Raw genomic sequence first — 21,356 nt, 5'->3', positions numbered from 1 at the left:
CGGCTTTGAAACCTCCGCCTTCTCGATCTCCGTGCTGGATGCAGCTTCGGTGGGGCAGTGGGGCTTTGCCCGAGCAGGGCCGTGCCCGGGGACAGAGCGGAAGGGACACAGCGGGGGGACACAGCGGTTTTGGCGGGGCGGGCGGAGCTCGAATCTGGGCATTACGGTACGGCGCGGACGGCTGGCGCGCCTAGTCCCGTCGTTACGGCGGCCCGTGCCGCTGTTCTCGCGAGAGCTGGGGGCGAGTTCCCGCGAGATCTCGGCGGCGGGGCGAGGAGGGAGATCCAAGCGGCGGGTGAGTGAGAGAGTGAGGGCGGCCGGTGGCGGCTGAGGGCGGTCGGGGAGCCCGCCGGCTCTGCTCGGCCCGCCCCGCCGCCGAGCTCGGCGGTGCGGGAGCGGGGAAGGGAGGCTGCGCCGTGTCCCCTGTTCCTCTCAGCGCCGTCCCGGAGGCGGGGCAGGGCAGGGAGGGCTGTGGGGTGAGGGGGGTCCGTGAGGGCCCGGCCGCGGGGCTGTGCGGCGGGGCGGCGGGCTGTGAGGGCAAGGGACCTGTGCCAAAGCGCTTTCTGCCGCGGGGAGCGGGGCGTACGGGCCTTCTTAGCTCGGTTAATTTCAAAAGAGGCTTGCTGCAGCGCACCTACCTGTTGGAAGTGGTGTCTTGAATTTATTTGCAGGTGGCACTGAAGTACTTTTTTCGAGTAAACGTTTTCATTTGTGTTTTGGCTGATCTGTTGCCTGTGTGCTTCTATTATGTCTCCTTTTCGTGAAGATACAAATCCAAAGAATAACCACTGTGTTACTCTGGAAGTTCGCCTCAAATCTGTGTCTGTGGTACAAGCCTATGTGAATGTTGTGGGCTGCCTTTCCCGGTCTTGAACCTTCTGTGCTTCTGGGGCTTTGTGGGGCATGCACGCTAGAGGGACTCGCTTAAGGCTTCCTGAAGCCTCCTGGGAAACCTTGCAGATTTGCTGAGCTCCAGGCTTGATTTGTCTTTGGCCTTTTAGTTAGTACCCTTCCCAATTTGAAGGATGAATTGTAAAAACTTTTATGTGCATGAGGAGACACAGCTTTACTTATAAAAGTGATCTGTGAGCTTGGGACATCTCACTGCTGGAAGTTAGGTTCCAAAGTGCTTTTTGGAAACCAGAATCAAGTTGTGTCAAAGGTAGGGTTTGCTGCTGATGTGGAATTAGTTCTCCTTCCCTCATCAGCCTCAAACGTTTGGAGGAAGAGTAATGCGTTCTGTTTGTTAGTGTTATATGCTGTAGAACTTCATGTCCTACAATATTACCTTGTATCCCAGAGTCTTTCTTGATTATATACGAAAGAAGAATTCAATTTTGTGTGACTTATGCTCTTATTTGTACGCTTGTGGGCTAAGATTCAGGGGAGAATGTATTTAAATAAAAGGAAATAGGTAGAAAGCTCAGGGAAGAGCAGGCTCTGCTGCGTCAGTTTCTCGTTTCAGAGATATCAGCCTTGGTTGGATTGTGTTTTCTGGTTCAAGTTGATCCCAGCAGAGACTAGCAGATTGGGGTTTGTACCCTGTAAATTGGAAGACCTTGCATTTAGTGTTTCCTCAGGACAGTGATGTATCTCTCTTTAGCAAAGCAGCTAGTAGACTGTAGGTTGTTATGAATGTTTTATTGATGATTTTCTGTGTGTTTCCAGAGCCATGGAGGACTTGGAAAATAATACCACTGTCTTCTCCACCCTGAGATCCCTCAACAACTTTATTTCACAGCGTATGGAGGGGGTGTCAGGACTGGCCACACCAGGATCGTCTCAAAGCTCCTTGCAGATTCAGTACCAGCAGAGGATGCAGGTGAGGTGTCCTTAGCTTAGTGATGCCTGGAGTATTGCTTTAGTGTGGTTGTAGACTCCTTTTAATTCCAGGAATCGGGATTGATTTCATTAAGATCTGACCATTCTTTCTAAAACTGTTATTCATGCAAGCTCAATAATGGAAGCTTGCTTTTGGTCAACATTCTAGAATCTTTAATTTTTTTTTTAAAGTGTCAGGCATATTTATTTCTGTTTTGTAAAAACTTAAGAAAGGTCCTTTGAATTTATTCCCTGCTTGTTATAGCTGTGTAGCAGCTCAGGAAATTAAATTGTAAGTTGTTTTCATATTGCTGAACAAAGGAGCTTTATATCTGTTAATATTTTTTATAATAAGTAATTTTTTTACCTTTTTTCCCACAATCTTCCTTAAAGTTTCTCTGCCTGGTCACATACAGGAGGCTTGCATTGTGCTATGGCTTTGATGTGCTAACCAGATGTATTTTCTTGTCTGTTTCTGCTTGTATCCATATGGGTTTTTTTGACTTTTCCCTGTAAGTTGCCTTATGCTGATAAAGCATGAAGTAAGCGGACATCTTGGATCATAAGGACTGTTTATTAGACTGGAATGAAGTTTCGGTATTCTGTACCTTAATATAATTTCTATTTCAGTCTCTAAGTGTAAAATAAGCTGGCTTTCTTTTTAATGTAAATCTGCTTTGCATTTGGAATGTTGAAAAAATGTATACGTTTTGTCTGTGGTACATCTCTGGTTACAGAGATGGTTAGAGGAGGGTCTCTCTGCTTAGAGAGTCTTCATTAGCTGTGCCTTCAATGTACATTGCTTAGATGTGAGGTATTCTATTAATGTTGTCTGTGCTCTAGGGTAATTTGAATGAAAAAATGTAGCATAATGTTGTAGCAGGTAGTAAAGAAACGTTATTTTGCTCAGCAGTTAAATTTCGTGGGGAGCACGCTCTCTGCTTGGTTAGCTGCTGTTAGTTTTATGAGGGGTGGGGAGTTCATAATTAATTAACCTTTTTTTTAAATAGAGAAGTACGTTTTGTCAGAGTACCTCTGGAGGTTGAATGGGAAATTCTGAATGAAGAACTTCAAAGTCACGTCTTTCCAGCTAACATTGATTTGATGTGGGTTTCTGAGTGTGTTGTTGAACTCTTGATTTCTGCATCTACAGTTGGTATGAGAAGTACCACAAACATAGTGATAACTTCCTTGTAATTTGTAAAATGGCATGCAAGTGTCAGCTGAATAGTACAGGGTGGGAGATGATGATACTGTTGCAGTGCTGTTAATGGTGTCCAATGTCACTTTTCACACATGAACTGGCCAGTTGGAAGAACAAGCTGGGCAGATCCACTCCAAATCCCAGCTCCTGCAGGTGGAACGAGAGAAGATGCAGATGGAGCTTAGCCACAAACGAGCTCGCATTGAGCTAGAGAAGGCAGCTAATACCAACGCCAGAAACTATGAGGTGAGTGCACGGGTTATGGATGGCTTGATATCATAGGCCTAAGTCAGGACGTATGTAGTGCATCTACGTTGGTGTTTTAGTTTGGATCAGGGATGTGCTCTTGACTTCTCACCTGCTGTGCTTTGGTTTGCAGTGCTGTTTCTCAGAATGTGTATAGTTGACTTTTTTTGGATGAAACTGAACTGAAAGATGCAAGCCTAGTGTTCCCAAGCTGCTAATGGACATTGTCTTCAGAGCAACACTTGAGTGAATCTGTAATAAATGCTCCAGTAATGCATTTACTGCGTTTGCATTTACTGCAAAAGCGGTGGTGGTGTGGGTGTCAAGTTCCCAGCACCAGCTGTTTTGCTCTACATATCCCCTCACAGTGCACTGCATTAACTTGCTCGTGTACACAAGAGTGTGAATGTCAAAGCCTTGTTTAGTTGACAAACTGATAACCTGATTGCTAGATTCTGTTAGTTTAGCACTGAAGTTGTCATGGGTACCAGTAACAAAAAGGATTTGTTATTTGTTTCTCCCAGAAGTATTTAATCATTTTTCTCCCAGATGAATTTAAACTTCTGCTGGCACAATTGCAAGCATTTAGTTTGTGTGACTGTAATTAATTGGAATGGCAGCAGTGCCAACCATGCACTGTCACACAAGAGAGCTTGCACTGATAAAAAAGTGAGCCTCACTCAGGGACTAAGCTTTTATTGGTTTCTGGTTTTATGCCTGCATGTGTTTGCTTAACTGCATTACACAAATAAGTAGTAGATTTGTGGGTTTTGTGGCATAATAAAGGTCTTATATGGGGCTGATTATTTGAAAAGAAATATTTAAAAAATAATAAGCATGTTTTGTTGTATTTTACAAGGGTGCTGGGCGACAGATTTAGTGTGTAGTTGTGAAATAGCAAGTCAGTGACTAAATTCCTCATTTCTCTGAAGTTGGGTGGTGTGGGATTAAGCCTCGAAGATTTCAAACTGGAATGTAGCTGAGTCAGTCACAGACACCCTTGGAATACTGGTGCAAAAAAAGGGAGCAGCACTAATCCAGCACTGTGGTAATTACCCTGCTCAGATTCTGTCGTTTTTTTGAGTCACGTGGATAAAGGTTTTATGAACCTCACGTTGCTTTGCATAATCCTTGCTTACTATGTAAATCCCTGTCTCGATTCGCTTTGATTAGCGAAGGAATTTACTACACACTTTTTCAGTAAGTGTTAATCAATTTGTGGTGGGAATAAACTGAAATGGTGTGTGAAAGGTTGTCAGAGTGCAAAAATATTTATTGTATTTGTTGATAATACAGTGCATTTAAAGCCCGTTTCTTTCCTATTAAATAACATCATACAATTTCCAGAAGCTGCAGAGGCAAGTTTGTCTTATTAACACAACTATTGAGATCCCAGTTTCTGAAAGTCAATTTGCTATGCATGGGTCATCTTCAAATTGGAGCATCGAATTCTTTCATCTTTGATCTGCTGGAGAGTGTGCAGTGGAGTCTGTGAAGCCATGTCTGTATTCTCATATTCATGTCACAGTCTAAGAGATTTGGAAGACTCTGTCTTTTAATTTTCTAGCTCCATTGCCCTGGGTAGTTCCTTGACATTGAGTTGCTGCTGGTAAGATTTTTTTGCCCTTTCTAGTGCAGAGGTTAAAGCTATGGTCTGAGTAACGTTGCTTCGTGGAGATGCCTTGGTGACCACAGTAATGAGGAACAGAGACAGTAGAAATGAAAACGGCTTCACCTTTGCGCTGCTTTCTTATGTCTTTGCATTTTTTTCTTTGCAAGCGAGAGGCTGACCGTAACCAGGAGCTGCTCACACGCATAAAGCAGTATCAGGAAAGGGAAACAGAAGCTGAAAATAAACTGAAAGAACAAATGGAGATGAACAAATCCTATAAGAAGAGCATGGAGACAATGAGTAAGAAGCTGCAAGAGAAGGAGAGCAAATTAGCTGAAGCTAATGAAGTAAGAGCAGAGTAATTTTTTAATCCGTTCATAGCTTCAGGTGACTTTGCAATTCTTGTGAATTGAAAGTGCCCTTTTTGATTTTAAAAAAAAAAAAAAATTGGAATTGCTATGTTCATCATCTGCAAATGAATGAACCCTGGTGGTGGGCGTCTTTGCTGTCAAAGTTTGGAACCTAACCAAGTCTAGACACAAGTGAGCAGGTCAGAAGATGCTGCTGTGTTAATTAACGAGAAGAGAATTCTTAGGTTGGTATGGAGAAGGAGGGAAAAAAAAGTGCAAGGCAATGTACAGCATCTAGGTTTAGAAGTCAGGTTACATGACATTGAGTAAAGAAAGGGGAAGCGATGGAGGAGATAAGATGGGAAGATGTTCAGGGAAGGAGCATGAACTGTAGAGTGGATGAGACCAAAGTTACGTACAAAGTATGTCTATATGTTCCACTATAGAATGAATGCTTGTATAAGAATTTCAGTTCTTTTGGATGAACAGACCATTGTCTCAGTCCTCAGCCTTTTCAGATATCATTATAGTTAAGTTCAGCTAGATCATTTGTAACTTTTCTGTTTAAATTGGTGTCCTGCACCAGCTGTGGATCAACAACCACTAAGTCCTTAAGCCTTCCTCCTGCCTAGATGTCGCTGGAAATGTATCTATGTGATAAAGCAGGTAAACAGATTTAATGTGCCAGTTATCAGGGATTAAAAACAGGGAGACAGTGATGGCAGGTGTGAGAAACTAAACCTACATATGAAACATGTGCAGCAGTTCTATTTCTGTGTTCTTTTTATTTCCGTATCCACCAGTATCAAGATGAGAACCCTACATGTCTCTCTGTCTAGAAAGCACCCTGCATGTGTAATGTTTTGAGATTTTTTCTCTGTTAAAGGGAGCAGAGTAATGGCTATTTGAAACAAACCTCTGAGTTTTTCTTTGGAGTTAAGATATTTAGAACAGAATTTTTAAAAATGCTGGCCTCTACTTTTAAGGAAAGCGTAATACTTCTGGTATTTGGCTGAGGCAAACCCAGACATTTTCAATTTTGAAACCCAAGAAAAATATATTTGGAATGGTTGTGGGATAATTTTTTTACTTTAAAACTTGTGTTTTATCATCATCTAGCTTTGAAGCTTGATGTTTTTCACGCCAGTTTGAGGTCACCCATTCAATAGGTAATGGAAGTGACAATTTGGGTGACAGATGAAAGTAACTAAATGATTTTCTTGTGCCTTTCCTTTTGAGGTGAGTTAGCAGGTCTGGAGGTTTGCAAGAGTATGGGATTGTTTCTGGGTTTGGTGATTGTACTTTTTAGTTGTATATGATTTCTGTCACCATCCATAACGTCCAGCTTGGAGGCTCATAGCCATGTGTGTTTATTCTTTCTTTCCATTAATTCAGACAATCACTATATTAAAAGGGAAAATATCAGAGCTGCAATGGAATATAATGAACCAAGAGATGCAAATGACAAGCCAAGACTCTCAGAAGCAGGAGCTGATGGAACAGTTGGATGTTCAACATAAGTAAGCAGGGGATGGATAACTGTAGGGAGAAAAAGGCAAACAAAACTTCAGTCTTCTGCTGCCGTTGTCAGTCAAAACTTCCAATGGCGTTTGATTTCCACTCATCAAAGGGGTTCTTTGATCTGGATGTGCAGGTTATAACCATTGTTTGAAACTAGCTCCAAGGTGCAATTTAATTGTACCTTGAGAAAAAACAACAACTTGAGCTTAAAATCTCAGTGATGTCTCATGTTCATGGTGGAGAGTTAACAGAATGCATGTGGGTGGGAATGGCTAATCTGAACTTTATAGACCCAACGGAACAAAAATACCAAGCCATAAATCATACTTGAGGGGTAGTTGAAAGAGATGAGTGTGCTTTTTTCTTGCTTACTAAGTTCAACTCTTCAATTTCAAAGGTTTATTTACTGCGAGTGTGTATTTGTTGGTTTCAGAGTTAAGGTGGCTTGATTTGGGGGTATTTCTCAGGATGCATCTTTTTAGTAAAAATGGATGTTTTTGTCTCTGAATTAGAGGGAGATGGTATGAGTGTGAAACTGTTTGAGAGACCATCTTCTGTAACAGTACCACGTACCTTGTTAGTGGTGTTTGAAAATGTTTGTTAGAGATGGTTCTGCATGAAGGTTGTTTCTGGTATGTGATTCCTGTGTGCTAAATTCCGCTTGTGTCTACATCTAATAGAAAATGGCAAGAGGCTAGTCAGCAGATTCAGACATTGCAAGCAAGCCAATCTCTACTGGCAGAATATGAACAGAAGATTAAGGTAAGAAACTTGGTGGCTTATATAAAGCTTTAGTTTATAAACTAACAGTGTTAGAACAAACAGTGTTGTCTGTGGTTTTTTTTTTTGTTTTTTTAAATTATTGCAGGAATAAAAGGTTAGTTCGTCATAGAAGAATTTGATCTGATGGCCAGCAAGAGCTTGAAGCTGGCTAAATTCAGTTGAATGGACAAATGTCTTATGTCCTTTCAAATTAACACGTAGATGGGTGGGAGTGTATCTTTTTCACTTGTTTTATCTTCCTGGGAGAGGCAGATGTGGAGAGTTACTTTGGTTTGAGCGGGTGCTGTTAGTCGCACTGCCTGTGGTTGCGGTAAAGTAAAGCTACAGTGAAAGCCAGCTTCATTGCCAGTTCTGTGATTGCAAGAAGAGACTTCCTCCATTGAAAGGAAAGGTCAGGAAACATGGTATCAGGCTGCAATACCATTGCAGCCTGATACCTAAATAAACTTTTTTTTTTTTTTTAGGGGAAAAGAAGAGCAACATTTACCATAATGCTAAAATGCACAGTTGTGTTTCTTTTCATTCCTAATTCTTGCAGGCCATCCAAGTGCCCCTCTCTACACTTCATTGGCAGAGGGACAGATGTCAAGAAAATCACGGATTTTGTTTAGTCAATAGAAGAAGGACCTTTTAATGATTAGCAGAGATCTTTTTTTGTTATGAACTTAGGGTAAACAGGTGTAGAGAAGAGGCCAGCCCAGGTGTTACAAGTGGCCCAAGAGTCATCCCTACTTTGAGCAATGGATTGGACCAGATGACCTACTGAGTTCCTTTCCAACTTCACTCGAGTTTAAAAAGTACAATAGAGAAGTATTTCTTAGGAGTTCCAAGTTAGTAATTTCTGCCCTCTTGTCATCCCGTGTTTCCAGGATCTGGAACAGAAGTTCTCCCAGCAGGAACATGATGCTCTAATTGTCAAGAACATGAAGGCAGAGCTGGCCCGTTTCCCAAAAATGGAGCGGGAATTGCGTCAACTCAGGGAGGAAAATGCCTACTTCAGGTGAAAGAAGGGTTCAGTTGTTGAGGGGGTTATTTTGTGTTCTTCTCTACCTGCTGTAATTGCACTACATGCGCTTTCAGATCCCTCTATTGGGCTTCCATATGGGGAACTTTAGAAGGAAGTTTAACTATTTCATATAAATACTGTGTATGAATTGAGCAGTGTTGTGATGGTTACTAGATGAGAGGATTTGACAAGATCTGGGTAATCTTCCTGAACACAGCAAGAGCGTATTGATTGTTTTGGATGGGGATACATAGTTGTTAGAACAAAATTCGATGTTTAAATGTAGTGATGAACTTTATACAGGTTTGGGAAAGAAATCCCTGTAGAGAGAAGAGACAGCTGAACATTTCTATAATAACTGGTTTTGCTTACTTATTGTTACCACTATTTTTGTTACAAACTGTTTTTGCTTAGTTATTGTTACCACTATGCCTGTTGGTCCAGCATACTGTTTGGAAAGTCTTTTGTTTACATTTCTAAAGCACCCTGATAATTGCCCTCGGTGGAGTAGGCTTTCTGGGTTTCTGAAGTGACAATTAATTTGAAAAATGAAATTCCTATGTACTATGGAATAACCTGCCTTAAAGGTGTGTGTGTGTGTGTATATATTTTTTTTGTTTACAGTAAACTTTATTTCCATCTTCTGGTGCTTCTTTAAAAAAAAAAGCCTGAATTACATGAGTGATCTTGCCAGCTTTTTCTTATTCTAAAATTAAATAATTTCCCTTGGCTTTGTTCTTGTTAGTGTTTCATTATCATTTGAAATCATTTATCTTGGAATCTCTTCTCATGCTTGTTTTTTTGTGCTCAGAAACATGATATCACCAGGTTGGAGGTTTTTTTTTTTTTTTAATACAGTTTTATCTCACCCCTGCACACCTCTATTGAAGTAAAACCAAGCAGTCTCAATGCTTGCTCAGTCATCACAGAGTACTTAAAAAGCCCAAGTGTCCACCGCTTGCTGTGTTCCAACCCTGCATTCAGCCTGACTGAAGATCAGAGTTGGGAGTCTTTTGCTACTCTTCATGCGGTTTTGCCAATCAGTAAAGCAGCTACAAAACTTCAGGTTGTTTGGACATAATTATGATATTTTCTACTTAGAGTAGAAAAAATCAGTTAAATCAAGCTGCGTGTGTTTGTAGCAGTGGCTTTGCAGTGAAGGTTATAGAAGTGAGTCAGTTGAATGTAATAACGTCTGTTCAATGTCATTTGATTCCCTTGTAATTCCATGTGTATCTGGAAGTTTGAGAGAGGGAATTGAGTTGCATGGCTCTTTAATCGTTGTCTCTCTCTTCACCATAGGGAAATGAAAGAAAACAATGGATTGCTTAAAGAGGAGGTAGAAGGTCTCCAAAGAAAACTGGAACGCTATGAGAAAGTACAAGCACAGCTAGTGTCTGTTGAATTGGAAAATGAGGTGAGGAGCTGGGAACGTTTGGTGGATGAGCAGAATAGGGGTTTCCTTTGTTGCCTGTCCCCTTCTAGGCTCTTCTTATATTGTATTAGTTGAGATGTGATACCTGTTTTAATTAATGGGTTTGAACTAGGAATTCACAAACTTAAACGTCAGCATGAGGGGGAGCAATGGCAATGAAGGTGAAGAAGGCAAAAGGATATCTACTGCTCAGCTGGAGACTTTCTGTAAAGAACAATCTTATCATAGTGTCTTTTTTGGCCTTGCTGTCTTGCTTTTACCTTTCTTCTGCTGAAAATGCTTTTTTTGGCAATAAGCTCTGCCCAGATGGTGTTGCTGAACAGGCGTGTGGTAAGAACCTTGATGCACACTTGGGTTGCTGCCAATGTGGGACAGAATGTGGTCTCAAGTGAATAAAATTGTCTTGCTTCCATCCCACTCTGTATCGAGCTTACAGTGAGTTGTTAAGAAATTAACCTAAATGTGTAGACTTCTTGATCTGCGGAACTATATTGGTGTCTGATCAGGTTTTGGTAATACTATCAGGTATTGACTGGAAATAAAAAGCTATTAGAGGAACTGGAAAAGGAGAAGTCAGCACTTTGGCTGCTACAGAACCAGCGTTGAGGATAGAACTTTTCTTCTCTGCTGCCAAGGGTCTAGTCTACCAAGGATTTAGTACAGTGATGGTAGCTCACAGGGTTAGGTAATCTGTAGTACTGATGTCTAACATGGGTTTTATGTGTTGTAAGGCTGTGGTGACAGGGAAAACGTTTGCGAGGGCTGGAGAATGACAACACAAAGGTGCTAGATAAGAAAATAATGAAATCCACAGCAGGAAAAGACACTGAGTTTGAATGGAGAATTATGAGAAAACTCTGTGGAAAGTGAGCTGTTAGAACATTTGTCAGTGTCTCTAACTCTTCTTTTGATCTCTACTTCAGAAACTTCTGGGAAAATTAAAAAGCTGGGAGAAACTGGACCAGAGCACTGGCTTGAATATCAGGTATGTGCTCACAGCTCTGGAGGGAGGTAAAACTTCTAAACCACTTTCTTTTCCTCTTAATTGTCTGATCTCTGATGTGTGTTGGTCATGCTTTCTTGCGATCTCTTCCTCAAGTGGAAGCTTTTCCAGTATCTTTTATTATGTAGGGGTAGAACCTTAAGATACAAACTGTTATAAAGTATCTTTGGGAACTAACAAGGGTTTTCAACAAGGCGGCTTGACCAGTGTCTCTGAGGCCAAGGTTCAATGTTGAGTTCTTTGAACTATTTGCGTATAGCTGTGCTCACGTTTACTTAGAGATTCAGCTAGCTTAACAAGTGAACTTTTAAGAATTTTAGGATATGAAGAGAATGTATGTTACTTATAACAAATTGTTGTAAATGTGATTTCTTTGAAATCTGGATATCAAAATAAACTGCCAGGTCATGTTGTTGTGACTCCTCTTCCCTAAAGCAGCTGAAGAACAGTTGTTAATTTAGTTATTTTATCTAACAAGGGAAATGGAATAAACTCAGCTTCTTATAAAAGGGGGAAAAAACCCAGTCCCCCAAACGGTATTTTGTTAGACCAGCTAGTTTCTTTATGTACCATTACTTAACAACTCTTTCTGACATGTGGAGCATTGAACCAGATTTTTTTAAGGTCTCTGGTATGTATGTGGTATAAAGGAGGGCTGGAAACAGTGCATCTGCTGATCATTTTCTTCCACTGTAGAAGGTTCAATGCATTTGTGTGTCATATGTTTCAGCACTGCTTTATTGTCTCTAAATATTTACATTGTTCTTAACCTAGAAGGACGGATGTTTCTTTGTAAACAGCTGTTTTGATTTGAGCATTATAGTACAGATCACCTTTCATATTGGATAAAGGCCTGAGCTGCAACATGAACCACAGAACTGAATTTTACTGATTGTTTCTTTATTCCATTCATTACATGTGCCCAGCAACAGAGTTGTGTCTGCACGCTGCTGGGATTGTTTGGAAGTAGGAGTGTTTGGAGATGCATGTATGGTTTGAGCACATTACTGTGTCATGTGAAAGACACTTATGTTCAACCTGGGAAAGCTCCCTTAATTTTCTGTGTTCTCTGTTTAATAAGAATAATGAACCTTTTTCTAGAGGCTAGTAGGTATCATGCTTGAGATTCTTTCCTTCATCTGCTGAGGATACATACATTTAGATGAAGTTAGAATTGTGCTATATCTCCTTTGGCAAGGAACGGACAGAAATAGTATGAATCTTTTTCTCAAAACCTGTTCTATCAGACAGTGGAGTAAAAGCTTTTTACTTACCTCAAGCTGTTAAAGATTTAATGAGGTAATTTCACAGTGGGAGAGAAATGGAACCAAGTGATTCTGCCTGTTGAAGTCTAATAACTCCTTCATTTAAAATCAGAATATTCACTGTAAAGTGTTAGGTTTTTGATTGGGCCGTATTGTTTAGTGCTATTAATGGCGTCTTCTCATACAGAAAAGGGAATTGCTCTTGAGAAAAATCATCTCTTACATGCAATTGTAACAAGTGGAACTGGATGATTCCCACCTCTCTTTTTTTGTGGTTTTTTTTTTTTGGTGTTGTTCAGACTTCTTACGGCATGAATTGCATTCATTTTTGGTCAGGAATATGAAGATGATGAGGTATCACTGTCCTAGTCAGGTTCCTGGAGCATGCTGTTGGTGAAGGTTTGAGAAGAGTTAATTGCTCATCTCATAATAGGAGAAAATAGGAACAAGTTGGATGGTTGTCCCAAAGAGCCAGAGCAATGTGCTGTTTGCTAATAACTTGATAAGCAAGGAAAAAGGGAATGTGTTAGGATTTCTCATCTTTCCTTATCACATTTTTCATTGGTACAGAGAATGTAAGGGAAGTGCGTACAGCCTGCGGTGTTTTAGGAGAGAATGGTTTTTCATTTCCTCCAGCGCTTCCACAGGGCTTGTTCCGTGTCTGCTCTCGGTGGTTTCTGTTCACTGATTGCATGGTCCCAGCAGGCTTTTTGTCAGATTGGCTTATGATCAGACCTAGGAGTGTAATTTCAAGTTTAATTTTATGTAATAATACTTGGAAAGGAGGTGCAGCTTTTAGGAGTGGAGTGGTAATCCTACTGTTTTAGTACTAGTCTCTTTTTGGTAACAATGAAAGAGCTAAGTGTTTATAATGCTTCACCTTTTGGGGGGAAAACAAGTTCATTAACAGTTTACTCAAAGGCTAATCTCATGTTTGCTAGTTCTGGATGCCATTTATAAGCTCCTGGGTTTTGCTCTTGCTCTCATAAACTATGGGAACAAAGACAGCTTTAGCTCTAGAGCAAGTTGGTGTGTTTGCATGGCTGTTGTGTGGTGTTCTTTCCAGAATTTGCCCTTGGAATTATGCTTGCCTTATACAAATGGTATATAATATACTTGTAAGCTGCACCATACCCAGATAATCAAATAATACACCCCATCATTATGTATACACATTACGAATCTGCATAATCTTTTTTGTGTTCAATTATATATCCTTTTGTTATCTTGAACTTCTTACTGCCTACTTTCTGGTATAGTTGGTTCTGTGTTTCATCATGGATGTAATTTTGTCTTGTAGGTTTTTTGTATTTGTTACTGTTACGCTGCTAGGGATTTTCATACATTTGTCACGTGTTGCTCTGACTTGATATTCCTGTAGTAGGATTTGGCTCCAACTGTAGAAGGAAAAAAATACCAAATGCTGAAATTTCTGCTTTGTGAGTAGGAAGTCTTATTTATTTTTGAGTTTACTCTTATTGAGAAGGATATTCATTTACGGCTATTGTAGGACTTTGTTAGGAAAGAGTTGTGTTGAGAAAACAAGCTTCTTGTACTCTGAGTCGTTGACCATCTTCACTGAAGAACCATATTAATCACGACAGACTTGGTTGTTTTTTTCAGAGTTTGACTTTTAGCTTAGAGATACTTTCCAGGTAGTTTTTTGACTGCCATTAAACAACATGTATTTTAACAGAAAAATATTTCTGTAAGGTTGTTGCAAGAAAAGGTGGGTGGTTTATTTGGATGGCAGTGTGCAAAACAACCCACGAGATGGCATCCTTTCCCCTGCTGCTGGAGAAAACTGGTTTTCTGCTCCACTCTGGCAGGCGCAGCCTGATGTAAAAACCATCAGTTGAACACCTGAAGAAGGGTTAGCGAGTCTAATGAAAATTGATTGTTGTTGCTGTCAAATCTTTTAAAATATATTTAATGCTGCATGTGTGCAGTCACTGTCTCCTTGTCCAGTACTTAGGGTAGTAACTTGGTATGAAAAATATTTGTGCGTATTTCTCTAATGGCATACAGAATAGAGTGTTTTTGCAACTAACTCTGTAAACTTCATATTTACACCACACATTCTTCATTTTGTCTTGCTTAATAGGAGTTCTTCAAACCTTGTTCTCTTCTCCCCATCCCAAGCCTTAGAATTGCACCCTTGAGAGCTGCACTGTCACTGTTCCGACTTTCCCTTCTGTGACATGTAGAAGATACTCAAATAAAAAATGAGCGTTCTTGTTCTGTGAGCTTTTAATCTAAAGAAGGCTTTTTTGCTGCTGCTTGTCTATGTTTGGCTGGTGTTGCCTTTGCCCTTTAATGAATTAGCCAGGTGAGTTTGGTATCCACAAATAGATACACCCTGGAGTACTGAATGATGCAAAATGATGTGCATCAGGTATGTTTTAAAGATGAGGCGGTTGGTAAGTCAGATACTGATAGTCATCGATAGCAGCTGGCAAGGGCTAATGGTGCATTTGTCTCTGTACTTATCCATAAGTGGCAGAAGATCACAAGTTTTGAAAGGTTGAAGTTTTGCTGAAAAGTTATGCAAATTTCTGAAGGCTGACAGGCGGATCATAAGCAATAGCTTCAGAGGAGTTTTAGTCCAAGCACATTTTTTTTTTTTGAGAGAATAAATAGTAATGTGTGATTTTGTTTGGTTTTGTTTTGGTTTGTGGTTTGGTTTGGTTTAGGTTTTTTTGTGTTTTTTTTATGTTGTTTTGGTTTTTATTTTTTGTCTGTTTGTTTAGTTTTTTTGGGGGGGATTTTAATTGGAAGTACTGACTATGTGAAGTTTTTATTGTCACCTGCTGGGCTCAAAGGTCTTTGCACACACAGCAGAATTATTTTATATCAGTGGTAGAATTTTGATGTTAGTGTAATCAAGGAGCGGAAGGTGATCAAATATATTGATAATGACCTATTTAAGTCAGTCTTTCCTTTTTTGGGGCACTGTTTTCTGTTGCAAATAGTCCTGTCAGCTCAAGCTCAGTGTTTGTGTGTGAAAAATAAAGCAAAAGATTTTGTTCCTATTACTTCTCACAATCACTTTCCTTCTTCCCATGCCCATCACAGGGAAGCAATGGAGAGATCAGTTCTCCTTTTCTGAAGGGCCATGGGATACGGTATGGAAATTAAAGGTGAGGCTGATGTATCAGGAAGACAAGTAGTGTGCTTGGGCTTTTCCATGTTGCGCAGAGGCTCCAGTCCTGGTCTTGGATGTTCTTTAGTTGCATCTAACTGCGGTTACGTTGGAAGGCAGGTCTCAGCCCCCTGGTGCCTACAGTGATGGCTGATCTGGAGGGACTCTTCAGTTTATTGAAGCATGGGTTTGGAGAGTACCTATAGTCGTCCTTCAATTTGCAAGGGTAAATTTAGTTGGCTTCAGTGATGATATCGCATTAAGCTGCTATAGCTGTTTTGCATGCTTGCTGTCCAGGCTTGTAAAGAGAAATGCAGATTTAACAGGAATTCAGGCCAATGCTTAAGGACCATTTTCACTCAGCAGAGCCTGCCAGCTGCAGAGAGCAGACACTGATCTGCTGACCTGTCGCCTAGAGCCAAAGAAGTGAACCTGTTAATGCTGACCTGGTTTTCTTTCCGAAACATCTGTGGGCTGGCTGGCTGACAAATCTTGGGGACTAGCTTCCTGCAATGTCTGAGACCAATTAAGATGAGGAGAGAGTGTGAATGTGTATGCATTTCCTCTCTAAGAAAGGGTTTAATTAAGTGGCAAGCATCTCTATTTAGTACAGTGGTTAGCACAGTTGTAATTTGTAATTACACAGGTGCTACGCTCAGTACGGGAAGTCCTTCTATGCAGATTCTGCTTTTGGAGTTGGGGGGAAGGGAGGAGAGAGGGAGGGAAAGGGAATCAAATTTCTTGATTCTGCATTTAGTGGTGGATTAGTGCTCTTTTTTTTTCAGTGAATAGAAGAAAAGGGAGAATATTGGAGTTCTCTACTTTCCTTTTTGAATCTTGATTAACTATGCTTAGCTACTCTGTGCACTCTTCCATCCAAGGCATTGAATATCTTTGCAGTAGTGAATGAAGCTCATAATCGTCTCTTTTCTCACAAGGTAGTAATTTACCTTTCTCTGAATGTCCGTTATGAATAAGTGGTTACTGGTTTAAAAAAAAATATCTGTTGACAGATATACAAAGCAGTGCATGCTGAAATAATTTGAATTGCTCATACGCGTTTCTGGATACTTAATTAACTGCAACCAATCAAGACAAGACTGGGGGTTACTGTTGCTAGTTCCAGTAATGCCATAATTCTAGCATGACTGCTCCATAGTTAAGCAAATATTTTTATTGGAGTAGCCTATAGTAGCCCACTGGTCTTTTGTCACCAAGCAAGAAATCAATCTAATTAAAAATGTTTGATGCTGGCTGCTGTCTGTAACTGTAGCACTGACCTGGACTTAAGTGCTAATTTCTGTGGGGTTTTTTTTGTGGAGGGTGTGTTGTCTGGCTTCGCTAATGGTGGCCCTCTACTTTAGAGCTAGGTCCCTAATTTGAGAAGAAAAACAGAATTTGGATAGTAGGAGAATATTGAACCTTCATTTTGTACATCCAAGTTTTACGTAAACAGTTGTAATTTATGATCTATGAACATATTGAAAATTGCGTGACTGCTGTTGATGAGATTCCCAGTGTAAAACATGCTGTCCCATTGCAGTGGGAGTTCCCAAAAAGGGAGATAAATACTACATAGGGGAGATGCTAATTAAAAAAACCTGACAGAAAAACAACAAAAAAAAAAAAAAAACAAAAAAAGAAAAGAAGCTATGCTCACTAGAGAAGCTTTTATAGTTAAGAGGTCTCAGCTTACCTCATGGAAAAAACATCTACTGTTGTCCTGTACAGATGCAGTACTACATTTTACAGTTACTTTGAAAAGCTTTTTTTTTTTTTCATCAAAAAAAGTGCCTTCCACTGAAGTTGAAGGTTTGATAAATGTTTAAGAATTCCGTCTGTTAAAAGGGCCAATGTGAGCAGGTTGTTAATATTCTGCAAAATCCCTCAAAATAGGGCGCTCTGCTTGCTTCTACACAGGGGTGAATGTCATCTGAATTTCTCTTGCGTGGTTCTGCCAGGGCAAGTGAGTCTTAACGTAGAGCAGTTCTGCCGTTCCCGTCACGTGAGACTTCTGACTCGAGCATCTGTGTGAAAATGTTCTGTTCCTACCTGGTACTTAATGGTTCTGTGAGCACAGCAGCTGAAAGAGGTGGTCCTGCATAGCAAAATGTAACCCAGAATGGAACACAGCTTTCAGCCAGATCGGTTCCCTCATCAGGTTTCCTGTGGGAGCCCGTAAATACTGGTGCTGTTCCAAAGCGGGGCAGAGGAAGTGGCAATGAGCAGCCAGGGTTGGAAGGGAGGATGAGGATAATCATTGTGTTTATTTAGAAATAAGCTTTACATGCTCAGTATTTTTAGGACTTAGTACGCGTAAAAGCATTGCTTTAGAAGCATTTAAAAACTTCTTGAGAGAAAAGTGCCTGAACAGTTCCAAAGGAGATCTTTGTCTTTAGAGAGTGAAATAGAAGTTTCAAGTGAAAACTAATTGTGGTTGTCTTACAATTATTGTATGTGTACTGAAGCCACCATTCTTTACATAGAGAAATCTTGGAGGAAGCTGTCACCTATTGAATGTGACATGCAGCATATGCTGAGATGCTTAGAGTATTGCTCTAAGCTCTTCTGCTCTTCATTATCCTGCTATCTTATGTTAAAAATGTACATTATTCTTCACTTTTTGCAGTGTTTTAGGATTTAGTTTTCCTTGACAGAATGCTTTTCATGCCTGGTGGGGAGAAAATGTTCCTTTGTCATCTCAAAATCTGAAGCTCCAGTTTTCAGTGTAGTCAGAATGCAGTTTTGGGAGACTTCAGGACATGTTTGAGTGTTGGAAGGGAGTAATGTATTTAAATGCGATGTTTGGAAGCCTGGTGTCATCAAATCTGTGCTTTAGCCAGAATTTAGTCTTTTCCCATTCTCATGGTGTTGATCCACTTTTAATATGGCAACCATCTGCGCCTCTTTGCACAGAATTTTTTTTTTATTTTAAATATTGTAGGGCTGTTTCTGCCAGTGCTTTGCTGAAATGCTGGGCAAAGCTTCCTGCATTATCATTTTCCTGTCTGATATTAATTTTCTCTAAAAACGCTGTACTTATCTCTGATGTTAAAAAATATTAGTGTTCTTTCTCCTTTGCCATTAATGCTTTTATTTCCATTTGAATATATCAGAGCCTTGAGGCTAAAGGAAAGATAGGAAGAGTGTAAAACATAATGGATGAGCACCTGACACCTTGGCAGACTAAGGCTGTAATGCATAATCAGAGAATCAGAGTAAGAAGTAAGCAAGCTTACATCAAAAATATATCTGTCCTTGCTTTGCATTTCAAAGCTCTGGGAACAGTTAAAGAAACTGCCTTTCCAGGATCACAGATCTACCATGCTGGAGACAGAGAAAGCTATTGAACAATAGCTTAGCACACTATCCATCTTTGTTGAAGAATAATTTGAGGAACTTGGATAGTTCGCCTACAGGAACTGTATGGAGAATAATGGCATCAAAGAAAAGATGGATGATTTCTACTAGGGGAATGAGAATTTTATTTTGGAAGTGAAGATGCCAATGAACCCTTTTTTACTGGAAATATCACTTCTTTTTCCATTGACTCCTCTTACCAGAATATAGAGCATTGTCCTAGCTTGAATATAGGGTGCGTTTCCCAATCCAATAAATTTAGACTCTTTTTCCACTAGGAATTGGAGTGGTTTTAGAAATGTGTGCTGGTGTTGTCTGCTGCATGGCAGGTGATTTGTTTGCCACGGGGGACTCCCCAGTCAGACACTTCATTTTGTGTTGCTGCCATACTTCTTGCAAGAGGTGTTTGAGATGCTGTTGAAAAAGAGTTGGGTAAGAGTAGCTTGCTTTCTTCCAGCATGTAGTGACCTGTGTTTTGTGTAAATGGCTTGAACTTAGGTGCTCACTCTGCTGTGAAGGAGCAGCTTTCAAAAATACAGACACTTTCAGAGAGCCACTTTCCTTACAGTAAGCAGTCCTGTTTGCCTCAAAGTGAAATTATCATTTAAATAGCAGAGACTAATCAGCAAGGGGATGGTTTGCTACTGTCAGAGAACTCAAATGCTCGTGCTTGATTTTTATTCAGCCTCTCATTTGGTCATTTCCCCAAACCCAATAACCACTATAATCTCTAGCTCATTTTTAATTTTACCTTTCCATTTCCATTTTAGCATCTTTTGGTATTTCAGTGCTAAATTTTCTGCTGGGGCTGTCGACGTGCTATGCCTTCCCTCTCCCTTATATATGCAGTGCATTGTACCTCATTTATCTTCAGAGTTTTCTTTTTGCACAGAAACTTTCAAATAAAAATGTAAAAATGGATCCTGTACATGCTTATTGAGGATGATTTTGTTTTAGAGTAGCAAGGCCTTTTTCAAAACCCTTCTCAAAATGCTTCAGTAAGTATTCAAACTCTTGTGCTACTCCCTTGTACAAGTAGGCATGGCCTTTATCTACAGGGCAAGGGATCTGCCTTCTTCATTGGGTCAAGGAATGCAAAGATGGGTTGTGCCAAACTAACGTAACAGCTTTCTTTGTCTGGAGAACTGATTATCTTATAAAATAAAGCACGATAGATCTTATTTATTTGAACTTCATTGAAACATTTGATCAAGAGAACCACTGGGAAAATATAAACCATGTGGGAGAAGATGGAAATTAATAGCAGAATTGTAGGGTGTATAAGGAATTGTTTAAGCAGGGATAGATTTAGTATTGTTGAAAGGAAAATGCAAGGATAAGTAGAATTCCTCAAAGATTAGCCTTAGGATTTGCTTTATTTAGTATTTCTATTAATGATTTTGGTGCAAAAATTTGGTGTGTGCTGATAAAACTTGGCTAATGATGCCAAGTTCAGAGGATTCATAAATACACAAAAGCTGGATGTGCAGAACTGAGTGACCCTAAGGATTCGAGTGAAGAAGTGGGATAAAATTCAGTGAAACAAAGCGCAAGGCTCTGTGGAATTGGGAGCTGAATACAAACTTCTTTTGTGAAATGTAGCACATGCAGTGGAAAGGACTAGAAGGGCTGCGTGCCTCTTCACAACAGGGTGACTGCTAATTCTCCCACATAGGATGCACCAGAAGAAAAACTTTCACAGAAGTGGAAGTATTTAAGTGCCTCTGTAGATGGTCAGGGAGACAATTCTCAGAGTTCTGGGCATGCACTGTGGAGTAAGATAGTGGGAACTAAATGCAGAAAAGGGTTGCTAGTAGGAGCCTGAGAGCCCCCTGAACCAGTGGTGAATGGAAGGACTGGCCTCCTTTAGCAAAGGCTGGCGGGAGATGTAATTGCTGCCAAGAAAAACATGGATGGAGGGGAGGGGAAGGAAGAGGTATCAATACTAGTGATGAAAAGAACCATCTATACTCAAGACTAGCATTGGCATTTAAATCAAATCACAGTAACCCTGCCGTGAATACAGCAAGAAGAAGGTTCCAACTTTTAGAAAGACCAAGTTCTGAATGCAGCTTCCAGCGGAGTCAAAAGTACACAAATTACTGTTTCAAGCTGAAGTTCTACAAGGTTATGGAAGAGAAGACTCGAGCTCATAATAGCAAGGACCTAAACTAAAAGATTCTTTTCAGTCCCACCTTTACATGAATATGTATGTGTCGATCTGGAAGCAAGGGAACGGACTCAAGAATAGGAAGAGTGGAGCAATATTTTTTAGTTTGGAATTGCAGGTGTTGTTTAATATCAGGGTTCTGAAAACTGCAGTTGGGAAAGAGAGGGAGGGTTTAGTGAATAAAAGCAGACCGTGTCCATCTTCCTGCCTGCACAGAACAACGGCTGTGGACAGGGACCTGAAGCATGAGAACAGCCGACCTTTGTTCAGGTTGAGAAATAAGCAGTTTGCTGAAAAATGCGCTGAACTCATACAAAGAGTTTATCTGCCAGTGTAGATAAGACCAAAATATGATTTGTATCGCCTGAGAAGCTTTTCTGAGCCTATTTGGGGCAGGTTATCTTGATGGCGTTTTGAAAATGATTCACTCCTGGTTAG

General features: G+C 40.3%; 1 protein-coding gene across 4 annotated transcripts in view; it reads left to right on the top strand.

Annotated features, from left to right (window-relative positions):
- The first annotated feature begins 218 nt into the window (after positions 1-218).
- Positions 219-21,356, top strand: part of MAD1L1 (mitotic arrest deficient 1 like 1) — a 369,255-nt gene continuing 348,117 nt past the window's right edge. For 2 of the 4 annotated variants that reach the window (XR_008468072.1, XM_054212044.1), the window contains exons 1-9: positions 687-1,162; positions 1,669-1,822; positions 3,131-3,271; positions 5,051-5,230; positions 6,629-6,753; positions 7,435-7,516; positions 8,407-8,537; positions 9,846-9,960; positions 10,902-10,963. Coding sequence is in view for 3 of the 4 variants with exons in the window: in XM_054212044.1 (XP_054068019.1) it covers positions 1,673-1,822; positions 3,131-3,271; positions 5,051-5,230; positions 6,629-6,753; positions 7,435-7,516; positions 8,407-8,537; positions 9,846-9,960; positions 10,902-10,963 (986 nt within the window). In the remaining variant the exon portion in view is untranslated. Of the gene's footprint in view, positions 296-320; positions 477-686; positions 1,163-1,668; positions 1,823-3,130; positions 3,272-5,050; positions 5,231-6,628; positions 6,754-7,434; positions 7,517-8,406; positions 8,538-9,845; positions 9,961-10,901; positions 10,964-21,356 lie in introns of those variants that run through there. The other 2 variants (XM_054212045.1, XM_054212046.1) reach the window with 2 other exon arrangements.

This window comes from Rissa tridactyla, chromosome 8, assembly GCF_028500815.1.
Source record: "Rissa tridactyla isolate bRisTri1 chromosome 8, bRisTri1.patW.cur.20221130, whole genome shotgun sequence".
NCBI lineage: Eukaryota > Metazoa > Chordata > Aves > Charadriiformes > Laridae > Rissa > Rissa tridactyla.
The sequence above is the reverse complement of the archived record's forward strand: the minus strand, read 5'-3'. Positions and strand labels throughout refer to the sequence as shown.